The sequence below is a fragment of the Hyperoodon ampullatus genome (assembly GCF_949752795.1).
Source record: "Hyperoodon ampullatus genome assembly, chromosome: 15".
NCBI lineage: Eukaryota > Metazoa > Chordata > Mammalia > Artiodactyla > Ziphiidae > Hyperoodon > Hyperoodon ampullatus.
The window spans coordinates 51,787,290-51,806,265 of record NC_136928.1 but is presented as its reverse complement, the minus strand read 5'-3'; the positions used below and the strand labels follow the sequence as shown (position 1 = coordinate 51,806,265).

The following is an 18,976-nucleotide window of genomic DNA, read 5'->3' as shown; positions in this document are numbered from 1 at the left end:
TTAGCCAAAAATAAATAAATAAATAAATTTATTTTTAAAAAAGAAAGAAAGAAAATATATCACCAGAGTTAACAGTTCACAAAGAAGGCAGCCAACTAACCTACTATCTCACCCAAAACCAAAGGTATCTTCTAAAGTTAATTGTTCAAAAAGAAAAACAACCCGTGTTTATTTCTGTGGAAGTGAGAAACAATCTTCATTCTATATAAATCCAGGCAAATTAGTTTTTCTTACCTGTAATGCTATTTAAAATTATTGAGAAAAACCCAGGGAAAAAGACCTCTCATCGATATAATTTTTCCTCAATACAGACTTTTCTCCTTAGAATTCCTTTCCATGATCACCAGAAGAAAGACATTGTAACACAACTGTCCACAGCATAAGAGATTTGCTGGACAAATGTTCCATGAGTGAACTTATACCATAAATGAACAAGGCCTGTTTTCCTGTGTCTGCACCACATTACAATCACTTTGCAGGCAGTTCATTTCTGACCTAAATTCTATCAAACTCACAGTCCTTTCTATATGCATTTATATATGCATTTAATGCATATTATTACTATGATAATGATGAAGCCTTCCCCTTGAATTTAAAATATAATATAATCTTACTAGTAATTAAATTTATCTGTGCTATTCTTAAAGCCCACGATCAACACCCACCTCCAACACACATATTTAGAGGAATGAGTTGATCAACATTCCTGAACAATATCAGATATACAGAACATAGTTTTTAAATTCTCGGAAGTGGTCTTCCTAATATTTACACATTTTATTTCTCTTCCCAATCGCTATAATTATCTAGCACAATCCTTACATTTGAGTTTTCAATAATTTTTTCTAATATGAACATTATTATGTTATACAGATAGTAGTGTTTTGCACTGAGTAAAGAATTATATCTCAGGTTCTCTCTTTAGTATGCCAAACAATTATCCACACATAATTATATACAATATTCAGCAAAATAAATAGTAATATCTATATGAATGCCAGAATTAAACATTTTTGCAATAATCGTATTTTTAGTCTATAGGCTATCCATCCACGTACAACCAATATCCGACCTAACCAGTATACTAAAAACCTCCTTAGAGCTCTGTGGAGAACAAAGATGAAATTTCAAAGAATTTCCACAAGCTTATGTTTTAATAGATAATTTCACTTTAAAGGAAAGAGTCTATTCTGATGAATTCCATGGCAACAAAGATTTTTCTTTGATAAGGATATTATACTGTATTAATCATAGATCCTTAGAAATACTGATTTACTAATTTAATCACAATCAAAGAACATTCCTATATGAGTGCTCCCTCTGATCTGTCCCGGTAAGAATTATTTCCATAGGGAAAAGGATGTGTGTTGTCGGGGAGAAAGAAATGAAGAGATACGTGCTATGCAGACTAGTTCTTTCATCCCCAGCAATCCTTTACTTTCCACAGCCATTCTCACTCCACATGGCTATTCTAATGTTCTCTGCTCCTAAGTTCTCATTTTTCCCGAAAAGAGATTCATTTAAAAAAAAATACTAGTAACCAACATTTCAAGTTTACCAAACAAAATTTTTAAGTGAGAGGATAAAATTTTATGGTGCGTTCACAACAGAGTGAAAAATATAATAAATGAGCAACTATACCAATAATCTACCATTTGTTCATTCATTCGGCAAATACAATACTTACTGAGTATCTATGGATCAGGTCCTGGGAGCTGTGGATAGAGGTGGAAACACCTTGTCCTCATATGAGAGTTTACATTCCATTAGAGGAGAGACAGTAAACAAAAGAATACTATGATTTCAGCAATTTTAAAACTAGCAGCTGTTTCTCTGGGGTGGGGGATAAGGCGTATAAAACAGTAGGCTCCCACTTCAAAGAGAAAAAAAACTCTCCAGGTAGAGGAGCAATCCCTCCCAGTCCTGCTCTCTTCCAGTTCTTCCCAGCCACCCACCACCCCAGGAGCTTCTCTCTTCTGAACTCTTGTCCATTTCCTTCCTTAGCCTATTTCTTAGGTAAGCTGAGGGTGTCATCTCCTCAGGCATCTAGCTTCCTCCTTCTCTAGCATCTTCAACTTCTCCCTCTCTGTTTCTACTTCCTTCCTATAAACATTTAAACACATTTAAATCCTGACCTCCTCTGAAAACTCTCTCCTTTAAAGATCTGTATATACCTGTCTCTAAGTGCTCACCTTTCATTCAGTCCTCAATCTACTTCTGACTTCTGCCTCCACTACTACAATGAAATTATTCTTGTTAGGTCACCATCAACATTAAAAAAAAAAAACATGAAAGACACATTTCCAATTCTTATCCTATCTTTATTTTTTTCAGTGTTTTACAATGTTGATTTTTGCTTCTCAAGCTCTCATCCCCCTTGGATACTGGCATGTCCTGATTTTCCTTCTACATTACAAATACTGTAATGTGCATTCAAAACACCTGGAAATCTTGTTAAAATCAGATTCTGATTCAACCGATCTGGGGTACAGCCCAAGAGGCTTTCAGTAGGGTCTCTTGCTACTCAAAGTATAATCCTCAGACAAACAGCATTGGTATCACCTGGGAGTCTATTAGAAACACAGAATCTCATGCCCCACCTTAGACCAACTGAATCAAAATCTGCATTTTAACAAGACCTCATGAAGGGTTTTTTTACTGTACATTCAAGCTTGAGAAGCATTAGAGACCAGTGGTTCTCAAACCTTAGCCCTTAAAACACAGATTCCAGTGCCCCACCCACAGAATTTGTGATCCTATATGTCTGGGAAGGGGGTGCAAGAATTTGCATTTCTAACAAGTTCTCAGATGATATTGATGCTGCTGGTCCAGGGACTGTACTTTAAGAAGCAATGGTTCTCAACCCTGCCCGTACATTAGAATCACCTGGGGAATTTTAAAAAGTTTGTTGATGTCCAGGGCCCACCCTAGACCAATTAAACTAAAATATCTGGGGAGGTGGTGTAGGCTAGGATTATTAAAAGCTCCCTTGCCTAATCTTAAGGTTTCTAATTTAGGTAATTTAGGAGTGTGTTGGTTGCAGGGGTAGTGGTGAAAAGAAAATAGTATAGGATGAATGCTAGTCATATTATGGTAACATTATTACAACACATTACACTATAACCCCTTAAACATCTGTTCTACCCAACTCTGCCCTGTAAATAAACACTAGAAGTTATAACAGTCTACAGGTTTGTCCTAGGCCATGTCTCTGAAATGACCATTTCAGGTAATGGAGCAAAGCAAATAATATTTAATTCTTAAAATTCACAGAGAAGAATCCAATATTTGTGAAATGAAAAAATATAAAGATAGTGTTAAAACTCTGCATTAAAGAGTATTTGATTTGCTGTAAAATTAGTCTTAAAGATGAAAATTTGAAAGAATATTATGAAAAGAAATGTAACCTAGTATTAAAAGTATTTTTTCATTTTCACTGGAAAATGAAAATAGCTGTATTATTTTTCTGGTTACATAAATCCTCACAGTAAAATACACACACACACACACACACACACACACACACACACGTATAAGGCAGAAGTTAAAACCAATTGAAAGCCAAAGTTCCTGAGATAAAACACATTTATCATTTGACCCAGCTTTCTTGCATCTTTTTATAAAATTTGACTTACTTAACAAAAAAGTTATAAAGTATAAAGGACACCATGTACCCACCAAACAGCCTAAGAAATACAAAATAGAGTTGAAACTCCTGTTATACCCCTCCCAGTTCCCATTCCCCTCCCATCTCATGCCCCACTCGAGCTAACCACTACCTTAGATTCCAGTACTTATTTCTATATTCTTACTTTGTACATTGGTATTCATAAATAGTACACAGTATTATTTTTCATATTTAAAATTTTTATACCAATCATAAAATACTATACATATTCTGCAACTTGCTTTCTCTCTTAATATTGTATCTTATGAGGTTTACCCATATTAATATAGGTAGCTCTAATTGGGTCATCTTTGCTCCTATGTCATATTCTACCATCTGAGTATACTACAGTTTTATTTTCCTGTTTTCCAGATGAGGGACATACTGTTTCCAAATTTTTACTACTATAAATAGTTTTTCAGTGAATTTCTTGTACATGTCTTCTTGTGCACATGAGAGAGAGTTTTTCAGGGCTATGAATATCTAGCAATGAAATTAAGTTGAAGAGAATCCCAGTCTCTCAATTTACTAGTTTCCAGTTGCTCTTCAAAGAGGCTGTGCCAGCTTAGACTTCTACAAATAACGTGTAAAATTCCCAATGCTCCATATTGTTGCTAACATCCAAACTGTCACACTAACTTTTGACAACCTGAAAGGTTTCCCATCGTGGCTTTAGTTTGCATTTCCCCAATTATTAATCAGAGTGATAATTTTTTTCACATTTTTATTTTCAGTGTGTGTCTCCTCTTCTGTCAATTGCCTGTTCACGTCCCTTGCTATTTTACTGTGGAACTGTTTTTTTTCTCTTAATTTATAGCAGATCTTTATAAATTATGGGTCCTTTGTAGGTTTTATGTGATGCAAATACCTTCTCCCTGTCTGTGGATTTTCTATGTACTGTTTTCTGATTCAGAGATGTTTTAGATTCTAATGCAGAACTTAAAAATCTTTTCCTTTATGGTAGATAGTACCTTTAGTGTCATGTGTAATTTTTTTTCAATCATTCATGATAAACCTAGTTTAAAATACTGTGAAAATACTTTAAAGTTTTAGAAATCCTAAGAGTGATTTTTGTGCCGATGTATGAAACCAGAAGGTGAGCTTAAGTAGAAACGGAAATTGATCTAGTTTCATTGTCCAAGGTCAATGACATACAAAGAGTAAGTAAACAAAAGACAAAGGTAATTAGCTATTTCATTGTTAATAATTTAAGGTATTATTGGTAAAAGGTTTTTCAAACCACACCAACATTTCACATTTCTTTTAAAGATAAGTAATGTTATACTAGGGTGTGTGTATATGTACATGGCTTATTACATCGTCACTGATTTCTAAGAACCTGAGAAAACTATAGTTAATACCTCAACATAGGAAGCATAATTCAACCAGAAGTGAAAAAAACATACCCAGAAAAGACATTTTAAAACTTTAAATTTAGGAATAACAGGAAATTCTAATATATGAGTTCATGCTCCCAGTCAAGGTCAATTACTTGTTTTTGTTCAATTATAGAAACAGCTCAGTTATGGTCAAAAATAAATGAAATACCTAAACTGCAAGGCTAAGTTTGAATTTCATGCATAAATATCTGGTAAATCAGGGATTCAAGTACAGCCCGTATCCCGGGATTTACAGTTAAGGGACAAGATTGTAAAAACGTTTGTCAAGGAACTCATCTATGTGAATACTGCCCAATTTCTAGAACAACTTCCTCTATGTTTCTTTCACCTTTGCGTTTTATCGATTTCAAAATATTGCTTTAGTATAGGGGGCAAAATCCAGGTAAAGTCATCTAAGTGGATATCCACGGGACAGACTCTTTTCTATATTCCACTCTACAATAACACATAATTAAAGGATTAAAATGTTTAAAAAGATTTGGACAAACAATACAGGACAGATGAGAATCCTTATTACCCTTTACATACCTAAACTAAAACATTTCTTAATCCCTACAATATTAACTATAAAATAGGTTTTAACAGAGTAATGTCACCACTGAAGAGTTGGGTTATTTTGGTTTTGTTTAGTTTTTATCCAGAACTGATCCCACAGAGGGGGTGGGGAAATAAAATACAAATTCCCACCTTTGAGGTTTTATGATGAAAAACTGCAGCTGGGAAGATGATTTTCCTTTTACAGTGACTCCTCACTATACATAATAATGAGGAATAAAGATGGCCTAGATATAGAAAATCCACTAAGGGTTCCAGAAACTCATTTTGGAAAACCATTTCACTCTCTAATATCATCAAATGATCTAACAGAGAGGCACAAAGAAGGAAAGGGGACTGCCCTGTCTTTCCTACTTTACCTTGCATACTCATTAACAAATACAGGTGTAAATGAGCACGAAAGCATCTAAAACACAGTCCAAAGAAGAAATAAATAGCAAGTAAATCCAATGTACTCAAGTTGTACTCTCAGGATATGACAAGGCCAAGCTAAACCATCATTCCCCATGTCCCACAGAACTCAACAGAGCCAACCCTGCATCATCCTGCTCTCACCCTGGAGTGTTTTCTTGGGAGTAACACCAAGCCACTTTCCAGCAAAGTCTTTAGGGGTCAGTTCGGGATATGCTGTCATTCGACCACACTGGCTGTCTCTCTCTCCAGAAATAATGACAGGCATGTGTTTTTGAAATCAGCTCTCCCCATTTTCTAAGACAAGGACTGGAGTGCTGCCTTGAGCATTTTAGCTGTTATTAAACCAAAAGTATTTTAGTTTCTATTGAAATAATATTATAGCTTCTATTATTTCATCTATTTAACATTCTTTGAACAGCTTTCATTTTTAAAATCAGCACTGTTTGTCTGGCTACTCATAATTTAAATCAGAATAAATGTAAGTATTAAATTTATACGAAAAGCACTTAAAGGTCCCAACTAAAAAGAAATCCAGCCCCACTCTGGTTGTACCGGAAGTCTATTGTATCAAGGTTTAAAATTAAGTGGCCCATCGGCTGGGAAATGGAAACAGATACTTGTTTTACAGCACATTTTTCCTAATACATAATCACTATAAGAAGTTTGAAAAAAAGTAAAAAAAAAAAAAAAAAAAAGGAAAGGAAAAGAAAAGATTCCCTAATCACACCAACAAAGATATAAATATCAGTCACCAGCCAGTTACCTTTTTCTTCAATGTAAATGCACATCTCTAGTTCTAAAACACAAATTGGTTTAATTCTGTATCAACAACTTTATTGCAATTTAAAAATATGTCAAGAGCAATTTCTCATGTCATTAAATCGGCCTTGAAAGCCTAAATTTTTAATGGTTGTATAAATATTTCAACCGGTGGATATACCATAACTCATTTAACTATTTTCCTATTGTAGCTGCTTCCAACATTTTGCTGTAACAGCGAACTTGTATGTGAATTTTAGAAATAGTTCTTATTACTGCCTGAGAAGAGACTCCTAAAGGAAGAACTACCAGGTCAAAGGGATGCCTTTTCTTAAAGTACATCTTGATTGGTTTTAACTATTTGCTAGAAATAACAATTTACACTTCCACCAGCAGTGTTTGTGAATGCTCATTTCACTGTACCCTTCTTGCACAGATATTTATCATTTTATTACAACTTTACTCGATTGTTAGGTTGAAATAATAACCCCTTGTCTAATTTGGGTTTGTCTGATAAAGAGAGAAATTTGTATTTCATCCATGGTGAATGGTATGTAGAGGCTCTTTGTAAATGTTTTATATAAACCAATATATAAATGTGTACAAGTAACAAGAAAATACCAAACTCTAATAATAAAATATGTACTAGTTATATGTACATGTACATTTGTGGCCAATAACTTCCCTACTTCATCATCGGGCTTTAAACTTATGTTACATAGCACAGCAAATCCACTCCTAGGTATATATTCAAGAGAAATGAAAACATACATCACAAAAACTTGTACACAGTTTTACTATACATCCATATCTCTCTAGATAAAAAGCCAATAGACTAGTTTTGGATGGATCTACTGAACAGTGCTAGCTCACCTAAGAACTGAATATCTAATGATAATTTCTTGTTGCTCACTAACCAATGCCTATTTAAAAATAAAATGCTAAATCCACCCACCCCAAATAAAATAAATAAAAATAAAATAAAAACTTGTACACAAATGTTCATAGTAGCATTATTCATAATAGCCCCAAAATGGAAATAGCCCAAACTTCCATGAACTGATAAATGGATAAACAAAATGTGGTGTATATATACAATGAGATACTATCACCCATAAAAAGGAATGAAGTTCTGATACATGCTACACTATGGATGAACCTTGAAAACATTATGCTAAAGGAAAGAAGCCAGTCACAAAAGGCCACATATTGTATAATTTCATTTATATGACAGATCCAGAATAGATAAATCAATAGATACAGAAAATAAATCAGTAGTTGCCCTAGGGCTGGGGAAGAAGGGAGCGCTGGAGAGTGACTGCTAACGGTTTCCTTTTGGGGTGATGAAAATGTTAAAAAATTAAGGGTAACAGTTTCATAACCCTATGAATATACTAAAAATCTTTGACTTGTACACTTTAAGTGGGTGAATTTATTCAAGTATGTATGTATGTATGGTTTGTGATTATATCTCAATAAAGCTGTTTTAAAATGTACGTGTTGCTATGTTGTGGTCTATAAAGCTCCTACCAAAAAAGTGGACTTGTCTCTTACCCTAATTTTTACAAGTGTTTAATACTGCATATTTTTTGAAGCTATGCTGTTAGCATTCTATAATGCTCAGGGCAATTATACCTTCTTAGGATACTCTATCTGTAATTAATATGAAATATCCCTCTGACCTGTTTAATGCATTTTGCCTTAAATTCTATTTCATCTGTTAACACTGCTGATTTTTTCATTCGTGTGGAATATTTTTCTCCAAATTTCAAATATCAAGGTTGCTTTTTTCTTTAGAAGTACCTTTTGAACATATACATCTTAGTGCTATATTTTATTTTTAAAAGTCTGAGGTTCTATTCATAGGGGAATTTATCTACTACTATACTTTCACCTTTACCTATTACTATACTTATTCCTCTCATCATATACTTTTTTTATTTACTATACTTTCTTATTTTATTTTCTCTGCCTTTGGTTGGAATGATAAACTTTATTTTTTACTCTCATCATTTACATTAAATGTCCTATTTGTGGTTATTATTCATATATTTCAGATTATGTTTTTCTAAAAAATTGTAGAGTTAATCTATATCTGAATCTTTTTCCTTGAAAAGAATCCTAACACTTCATCACTTCTTTTTCTTACACCCTCTCATGCTGAGTTGATCTGATCCAGACTAATATATTTAAAGATGAACATTATAGTTAAAAAACTATGAGACTCAATAATACAGATACACTTTACTGGATATGTGTGTATTGTAAAGCTCTCCACTGTTTCCTTACCTTGATCCTGTTTCCTCACAATATGCCTTTTCCTTCTTCGGACCTCCATTCCCCCTCCCCGCCCCATCCCCCCGCCCCTCCCTCTGACACTTTAGGCAGGAGTAATTCCATAAATAATTCTTTCAAAGAAGGTCTGTAACAACCAGAGAAGGTGAATCATTACAGCTCCAAAAATGCTTTTATTTTCCTCTCACATTGAATTGCTGGCTTGCCTGAATATAGAATTATAGGTTCAAAATAAAAATTTTCTCACAACTTCAAAACTACTGCATTTCTATCTTCTATTACTTGTTTTTTTACCAATAATAGGACTGATGTCAACTTGATTCTTTCCTTTGTAGATAAACTATGTTTGCTCTCTGGAAGCTTTTAGTTAGTTCCTCCTTATTACTAGCATTCTGAAATTTCACAGGAAGGCATCTGAGTGTAGGTCTTTTGTTACTCTTTTATACAGTATTCATTAGGCCTTTTCAAAAGACTTGTCTGTCAATTGGAGAAATTTCATTCTATTGTTTCTGTGATTATAACTCCCCTTCACTCATTGTTTATTTGAACCTTCTGTTAGATGAATGTTGAAGCTTTAGAAGGAGCTCTACATCATATGACATTTTGTTCATGTTTCCCACCTTTTTCAGTTTAAGACTGCACTCTAAGGAATCTCTTAGCTCAATCTTCCAGTTCATTAATTTGCTTTTAGCTGTGTCCACTCTATTTCACCTGTTTATGTGGGGTTTTTTTAAATCTTAACAATCATATTTTAAAATTCTTAGATTGGTTTAATTTCATTCTATCCCATATTTGTTTTAGAAATGCAATAACCACTTATCTCTCTGTGAATGTTAATTTAACTTATTTCAGAGTCTGTTGCCTGTTCATTGTTTCTTTGGGTGTTATTTTTTTAAGTTTGATGCCTCATTTTTCTATCATAGGTTTTCCTCAAACATTTAGTGGTTCTTGGCATCAAGATCGTTTCAGAGTCCCTCTTTGTCTGTGTATGCTGTTTCTGTTAAGCACCATGTGCCTCGAGTGATAATGTGGGATATGATGCCAGGTGTCATGTACATGTCAGGAGTTTGTCCTGCCAGGAAGAGACTCCTTGAGCTTTCTGACAATCAAAAGCTACTTGAGGGATCACCCAGCCTCTCTGGCCTCTGTGTTATACTCAGTGCTTTAGCTGGGATTCACAGACTATTGAGGGAGGGGGGTCACCACAGGCCTAGCCGCTCTATACACACCTGCTTATCTAATCCTGCAGGTCCCCTCCCCACTACTTGAATATGACTCTGCTTTGAGAACCCTACTGATCTATATATTTTTGGGTGTGGCTCCACCATGTTTCATTTTTCTGTGGATGTGATTCTTCAGGCTTAATGTCTTTCAAGAATTCCTGAAATTTCTACCCACTGATGGGACCCTTTCTTATTTTTCCTGGACTATTATCAATTGATTCATGTAAGTGAGTGTTTACATAGGTACAGATATATATGTACAACTTTTCTGTCATCTTACGGAATTTGGAGTTGTGGATATGCCAGTGGTGGTGGTAATGTAGTTAGAATATCATGAGCTCTGCCCACCATTTTGATCATTTTCTTAGTGCCATTATTTGCTAAATAGTCTGTACTCCAATGTTAATATGGCCATATCTCTTAATCTCAGACTTGTATATCCAACTCCTAGTTTCCTGTATTTCTTACAGGCACCTCAAATTTAACATGTTCGAAACTGAATTACTAACCTTATCCTCACCAAATCTGCTCCACTCAGGCATCCTCAGGACCTTTGGAGCAAATTCTTCACAACTGTTTTCCCTTACCAAGTAGTCCCTAAAAATAGATTTAACTTCTTTCCATTTCTACTGCCATTAACTTTGTCCAAGCCACCATTATCTTTCACCTGGAGTAGTCAGAGTCAACATTTAAAAATACAAATCAGATCACGGTATTCCTCTGCTTAAAACTCTTCCTTTACTTCTCATTGCTGTTGGAACGAATTCCAAACTGTTTTCACGTTAAATGCTATCTCTGAATCCAAATCTGGAGTCTAGGTCCCTGCTATTTACTTAAAGACCACTTTGATGCCAATAGGTTATTAGCCTCCTGGGTTCTATAAGTTTGACTTTCTCTTTCCTTCGTTCCACTAAGGAACTGAGGTATTCCATAACTTTCATAACCACCTTGAATTAATATAACTATAATTTCTCTTAACTATGATGCTTATATCATAAAACTGCTATAAGAGGTATACTCTTTAGTTACTAGGCATTTTATCTATCTGTAGCTAGATTAGTCCCTTTAGGAAGCATCGTCGCCAGTGAAGAAGTCCAGTTAAAGGTTTGGATGCCTCTTGGTCTAGCTTGCTATAAAATGGGAAAACTCCAGTTAAGTCCCAATATATGACCGGTTAGTCCAGGCTTTGACAGTGTGAACCTGGGTAAAAATCCTAACTACTCTAGGACACAGCTTCTTTTCCTGTCAGATGAGGAGGGTAGGGTTGTATGATCTCAAAGGTCTCTTCCATTTCTAGTGGCCACAGATTCCATGACCTCATATAATATTTCCTTAGAGAAAGTATAGTACCTATCACTCAAATCTCATGAAAATTATATAGAGAGTAATATTCTATTTCAGGCTTAAGAAGAACTTTCATCAAAGAGAAAATAATTCAACTTGAGGTTTCTGGAGACCACTTAAGCCAACATGGATTCATTTTGCCAAGATTTAGTGCTGCCCTCAATTGCCTAAGGAACACAGTCTCAAGAACTGAAAATACAGCAGCAACACCAAGAAGCACTATTACTACTATTACTACTACACAGTAACAAAAATGACAGGTTTTAGCTCACACTGGGCAATGACCAAAAACGAACTATAATAATCAAATAGGAATGAAAACAGGAAAAAAAATCACAGTAGGTACCAAAGGCTTCTTCCTGAAAGATCAATAAAGATCAATAGTTCATACTGGTTTAGAAAAAGAGGCAACATACCCCCCTTTCTCCACACCCCTTCCATTTTTATAGCGACGTTAAAAGGAGAGGCTCTTCAGATTAAGTTACTAGTCGTATCTAGAGTTTTAATAGTTTTTAAGCTGATTATAGTTCATTATAAGCCTTAATTAAAATCATAAAGACCAGGAAAAAAAATTCCCTCCTTCCTGAATAATTTATAACACCTAACTACCTTCCCACAAACTGTATAACCTTTGAAAATGGGAACTTATTCCCACTGACAATTACTATGCCAAGTTTGAGTACTGTCTCTGTACTGATGGATTTCACAAATTAAATGATCCACACTGCTTTACCTGATACATTCCAACTCCAATGTGCTTCGGCTCAATTTTCACCAGCTCAGCTAATGGATCTTGTACACGCCTTGCTATGGAAACTGAAAAAACAGAATCAGAAAACAAGTATGGCTTAATGTAAAAGCAGTATCCAGATAATTACTATTTTAGTTCCTCATAATGCATAGTTATCCCTCTTTATTCCTCCCCCCAAGGAGGCCAACAATTTAACCAAGTTTCAGAGTTCCTTTTTTTTTTCCCCACACAAAAAGTGAATGCAAAATTTCAGGATTAATTACGTCACCAGAACTCCTAGGTATTCCTGAGCACGAACACATTGAAAGGGTTATACATTTGGAAAAACAAATAAAACACTTAGTTGCTATATTTATACAATTACCTGTTTGTTCTTTAAATATAGTATAGTAGGGCAACTCACACTTTAAAGAACAAGTAGATATTTGTTTTACTTTTAAATAATCCTGCATTGCTATAAACATGATACACATTTGTACATTAAATATGCTTATTAGGACTAGATACTGATAAAGATGAGTAAATGATAGAATCATATCTTATTGCAATCAGAGATCATTAGTTGACTACTGAATACTCTTGAATCACCTTGAATATGATTGCAAGATTAGTCTGAGAAGTGATCTGCGTCCCAACTGCTTGTTCCTAACACATGCACAGTCCTAATTACATCCCTTTCTTGACCATCACTTTCCATTTTTAAGAGACTTGAGAGTTAACTTTAAACATCCTTCGTGTCATGATTTTTATTTAGTCATCATTTATTATCATCTTTTTAAAAGCCATATGTTATTAACAAAACCTCATAACTAATTTAGCTTATAAGATAGATTTAGTTAGAGAAAAGAAATTTAGTTGCATTGAGTGTTTACAAATGAACAGCTTTTATTTTCTAAACACATGAAAGCTAGTCAGTGTCACCTACTCATACAGAAGGTTGGATGAAATATAAATTCATTAAGTAAAAACATTAAGGCCATTAAAGGAAACCCCATGCCTGTTTTCGTGTTAAACTGTTCAAGGTCTGGTAAAAGAAGCCACTTCTTAGAAGTAACTATCAGAGTCTCCAGTCACTGATTTGTGCCGCCTCTCATCAGAGATAAGATCTACTGTGAACATAAAGTTCACTGCACATTCAAGTCTTTTTCATATCTTTTATTATTACTGCTAACAGACAGTGACAATGGCAGCTTGCAAAGCAAGCTTAGAGAGCAATAAGCTGATGTTTTACAATCTGCCTATTTCTCCCACAGAAGAGATGGGGATTCCAAGGCCTTCACATACACCTTTCTCATCAAATCTCATAAAAAGTTAATTAGTGCAAGCATGTCAGGTTATAGGAGAAATGGTTTCCTTTAATAACCACATTTATAGTCATACGAAAACATATGCCACCAGAGAAATACCTGATATCCTCTAAAAGCAAATACAGTCAACCCTCCATATCTGTGGGTTTCACATCCACAGATTCAACCAACTATGGATCAAAAATATTCGAGGGCTTCCCTGGTGGCGCAGTGGTTGAGAGTCCGCCTGCCGATGCAGGGGATACGGGTTCGTGCCCCGGTCTGGGAAGATCCCACATGCCGCGGAGCGGCTGGGCCCGTGAGCCATGGCCGCTGAGCCTGCGCGTCCGGAGCCTGTGCTCTGCAACGGGAGTGGCCACAACAGTGAGAGGCCCGCGTACCGCAAAAAAAAAAAAAAAAAAATTAAAAAAAAAAAAAATATTCGAAAAATAAATTCCATAAAGTTCCAAAAAGGAAAACTTGAATCTGATGCTCTCAGCAACTATTTATATTGCACTTACAACTATTTACATAACATTTACATTGTATTAGGTATTATAAGTAATCTAGAGATGATTCAAAGTATATTGGAGGATGTGCATAGGTTATATGCAAATACTATACTATTTTATATAAGGGACTTGAGCATCCTTGGATTTTGGTATCTGAGACGGGTCCTGAAACCAATCTCCTGCGGATACCAAGGGACAACTCAACTGTATTATTTCTTTATTCTAGCCTTTACATATATTATACAATAAGAGTGATTTTCAAACACGTACATACATTGCCAAAATATTTTCGGATTAAAAAAACAACCCACAACAGTAGACCAAGTTAAGGTAATAGGCATCAGAACGTTTGCTGTGTAGGAAGGCAATATTAGAAATTCAATAAAAGTATATCAATAATAGGTAAATCTCTCAAATCGACACCTTCAGGAAAACCCACATTATGAAAACCTAAACTTAGAAACTGTGTGAGTATAGATCCCATATTCTAACATTTCTGAAATACACAAAAGGCTTTTAAACTATTTTTTACTGGATTCCCTCCTAACAGTTCACTGCCAGTGTATCCTTTGTTCATCCTAATATTGCTAAATATTAGCAACAATGGATTAAAAATGATGGCTTCTAGATGACATATTACTTCTACAATAAGTCCCAATGGCTTCTGGAGTTACAGTGTACCCAGTAAACAACCCCTGACATAGATCTAATATTTCTAGAATTGGCATTTCACTTTCAGATGCTGCTCATTCTGTGTAGCATAGAAACCCAAGCATGGAGGAGATGGGAGGCAGGAGGAGGGAGAGAGATGAACATTGTTTAAAGTAGAATTCGAAAAGTAGTATGCTCAGGCTTTGGAGAAAAGATGGTGTTGTTTTCCTGCTGGCAGGATAATCAAGAGAAGGGTTATGCAATAAACAGTAATAATGATCAGGCTGACAACAGATTTCTGAAAGTCAGAGACAGGTAAGTAGTTCAGGCAAAAGGAGTTTAGTAGATTGCTGATAAAAAAAAAAGAAGAGGGAGTAAGAATCATGGCCCGAAACTTGGGGCACATTCATATCTTGAGACAGAAAAGAGAAGGAGGAAATGGTGAAAGAGGCAGAGAAGGAATGGTGAGGAAAGTATAGTAGAAGAAGTCAAAAAGACTTCTGGAACATGTTACTTATGTAACATGTTACCCTATGTCCCTATGTGCCCAAGTTTTTACTCCTAGGTACATACTCAAAAGAAATGAAAACATCGGTCTACATAAAATCTTGTTCATGGATGTTCACAGCAGCATTATTCATAATAGCCAAAAAGGTGAAAACAACCCAAATATCCAACAACTGATAAATGGATGAATACAATGTGGTATACCTGCATAATGGTAAATTATTTGGCAATACAAAGGAATGGAGTACTGATATATGCTACAGCATGAGTGAACTTTGAAAACACTATGCTAAGTGAAAGAAGCCAGCCAATCACAAAAGACCTCATATTGTAATGATGCCATTTATATGAAATATCCAGAATAGGCAAATCCATATAGACGTCTAGAAGGTAGATTAGTGTTTTCCAGGGATTGGGAAGAAGAGGGGAGGGGGGACCGACTGCTAATGGGTATAGGGTTTCTAGGGGCAATGAAAATATTCTAAAATTGGATAGTGGCAATAGTTACACAACTCTGACTATACTAAAAAATGATGACATATACTTTAAAAGGGTAAACTGTATGCTATGTAAACTATATCTCAATGAAGTTGCTATGTATTTTTTTTTTTTTTTTTTTTTTTTTGCGGTAGGCGGGCCTCTCACTGTTGTGGCCTCTCCCCTTGCGGAGCACAGGCTCCAGATGCGCAGGCTCAGCGCCATGGCTCACGGGCCTAGCCGCTCTGCAGCATGTGGGATCTTCCCAGACCGGGGCACGAACCCTTGTCCCCTGCATCGGCAGGCGGACTCTTAACCACTGCGCCACCAGGGAAGCCCAAGTTGCTATGTATTTTTTAAATGCAGTATGTCCAAACGTATGGCAAATATTGACTATTTTGCCCACATGTAACGTCAACATTTCTCTGTATCACTGCGACTACTTACCACTGTTTAGGAAGTTCTAGTCAACGCAATTGGAAGAGAAAAGAAAGAAGGTATAATTACTCAAAAGACAGAAACTAGATTATTATTACTTGCAGATGATGACTGTCTACTTAGAAAACCCAAGCAAGTCAACTGAAAAAATATCAGAACTAATAAGATTTCAATCAGTTGGCTGGTTTCAAGACACCCAGACAAAAACTGATGCTCCACCATATGCCATCAACAACCAATAAGAAAATATCATGAAGGAGAATCCATTCACTGTGTGTGTGTGTGTGTGTGTGTGTGTGTGTGTGTGTACTGTGGGTGAGTAAGAAAAATAAAATGTGCATAACCTGGTTCAACCTTCATGGTATAAATTTAATGGAATTTCACTGTATTTCTACAGAGTTTGAAAAATATTAGTTAAATGGCTCTAAAGTTTACATAGAAAGAAAGAAATGCATAGGACAAGTGCAATTAAAAAAAAGATTAAGGCAAGTCATATTATAAGCCACAGTAATTGAAAGACTCTTGCGTTGTAGCAGACTAGACAGACCAAGGAAAAAGGGGAAAAAGTACATATAGGAATTTCATTTTTAATAAATGGTAATTTGTTAAACAGTAATGAAATATATTGTGTAAAGGAAGACAGTAAAAAGCAGGGAAAAGGAGCTTCGACTGAGTGAAGACTATCATCCTAAAAGGCAACCAGAGAGCCATATGCAGTAGCACTGAAAACAACATTTCCCCCTCATTCATAAGGTATCTTATATCCAAAGGACAAAAGGGGTTCTATTGGTTTTGGTCTTCAGTTCCATGAAATACACAGAAGCTTAAAGCTTCCAGAGCAAGTAAATGTATTGCTTAAAAGACTGTACTAAACTGTGTTCTCTTTAAAATTTGCCTTACTCTGTTATCTGAGAATATCAAAGTGGAAATCTTTATTTTTAAAGTCCAACACTCACTTCTTTTTTATACTTCCTCTTGCCATCAGACAGCAACAGAGGAATCCCCATGCTGTCTTATTTCATTCAACAACTTCAAATTAGAATTTCTTCACTAAAAAGCTTATTAAAATGTAGTTTTAATGCTCTTAATGCAAATTTATCTTAATCTTGATCCTCTAATTAGTAATTACATTTTTCAATAAGGAGCTGACAAATCTGTTGACCTAATATAAATACTCTATATCTTGATTGCAGTGGTTGTGGTTCCCTGACTAGTACAAGCTTTTCAAAATTCATAGATGGTGTACCTAAAAAGGGTGAATTTTACTTTATGCAAATATACCCTTAAATTTGAAAGAAATATCTTTTCTCTATGGATATCAAACTTTTTCTTTATTTTTCTTCTTTCTGTATAGTCTCTATTTCTTCCATGTAGTGTACCCCACCTCCCACCCCATATTTTGGCATCTGTCTTTAATAGCATAAGTTTTCCTTACATGTTAAGTGACCCTAGACTTTCCATCAGGGGTAGGGTACTAAAAAGCTGACTGTAAGTGCTTTGCTCAAAGGTGAGGTTTGTCAACTGTGGGCTTCACTATAGGGTGATTTGGCCATTTCTTTGTGAAATCTCTGATCTCAGTTTCTTTAGGTGTTTTCTCTTGTGTTAGTCAGAATCCCCTAGTCTCCCACATGGAAGACTTAGTCCTCTCTAAGGTATCTACAACAGCATGTCAATAATTATTTAATCTCTTTTTTTTTAGTAGGTATTCCCACTCTCACCTATAACCCATGTCCTCCAGTGTAGAAACCTTCGGTTTAACCCTCTCTAGAGAACAATTCTCCAGTCTTCTGCAAAAGTGGAAGAAGGACAGTTACTCAACTGTGTGGAATGGGAGGTCTAATTCATTTCTTCTTTTTTTACTGATGTGAAATTCACATAACGTAAACTTAACCATTTTAAGGTGTACCATTCAGTGGTATTTAGCATACTTACAACATTGTGCAAACCACCACCACCTCTATCAAGTTCCAAAACATTTTCATCACCCCCAAAGGAAACCCTGTACACATTAAACAGTCGCTCTTCATTGTTCCCTCTCCCCAGCCCCTGGCAACCACCAATCAGCTCTCTGTGTCTGCAGATTTGCCTATTCTGGACATTTCACATATATGCAATCATACAATATGTGATCTTTTGTGTTTAGCTTCTTTCACTTAGCATGTTTTCAAGGTTTATTCATGTTGTAGCATGTATCATTACTTCATTCTTTCTTACTCTTCCATCGTATGGATAGACCACATTTTGTTTATCTATTCACCTGCTGATGGACATTTGGGTTGTTTCCAGTTTTGGGCTATTGTGAATAGTGCTGCTATGAGCATCTGTGTACAAGTATTTGCTGAGTACCTGTTTTCAATTCTTTTGAGTATATACCAAGGAGTGGGATTGCTGGGTTATATGATATTCTATGTTTAACTTGATCTCACTGCTTTTTAAACGACTTTCAATCAATCCTCTTATTTTAGACCCATTCTCAGCCCTCCCAAGATACTTCTAAAGGTGCTTAGTGCATTTCCTGAGTCTTCAGGGTTCCTACGATCTATTTCAGGTTAGCTCTGTTTTCTACAATGCTGTCTCAGTATTCCACTTTCTCAAGTTGGCTAGATCTCATCCGGTTTCCAGCTTCAAAACTATTGTTGCTGTTATCTCCTCTCCCATTCTCCTTGTCCTAGTAAGTTTATGCCTTCATTCTATCAA

At 35.5% G+C, this 18,976-nt stretch overlaps 1 protein-coding gene across 1 annotated transcript in view; it reads right to left on the bottom strand.

The window, feature by feature from the left end:
* The window catches only part of SRBD1 (S1 RNA binding domain 1), a gene marked incomplete at both ends in the record, with an annotated part of 218,106 nt that overhangs the window by 87,234 nt on the left and 111,896 nt on the right, over window positions 1-18,976 (bottom strand). Inside the window, one exon of the mRNA XM_079721189.1 lies at window positions 12,391-12,473. Coding sequence (XP_079577315.1) covers window positions 12,391-12,473 — 83 coding nt within the window. The remainder of the gene's footprint in view (window positions 1-12,390; window positions 12,474-18,976) is intronic.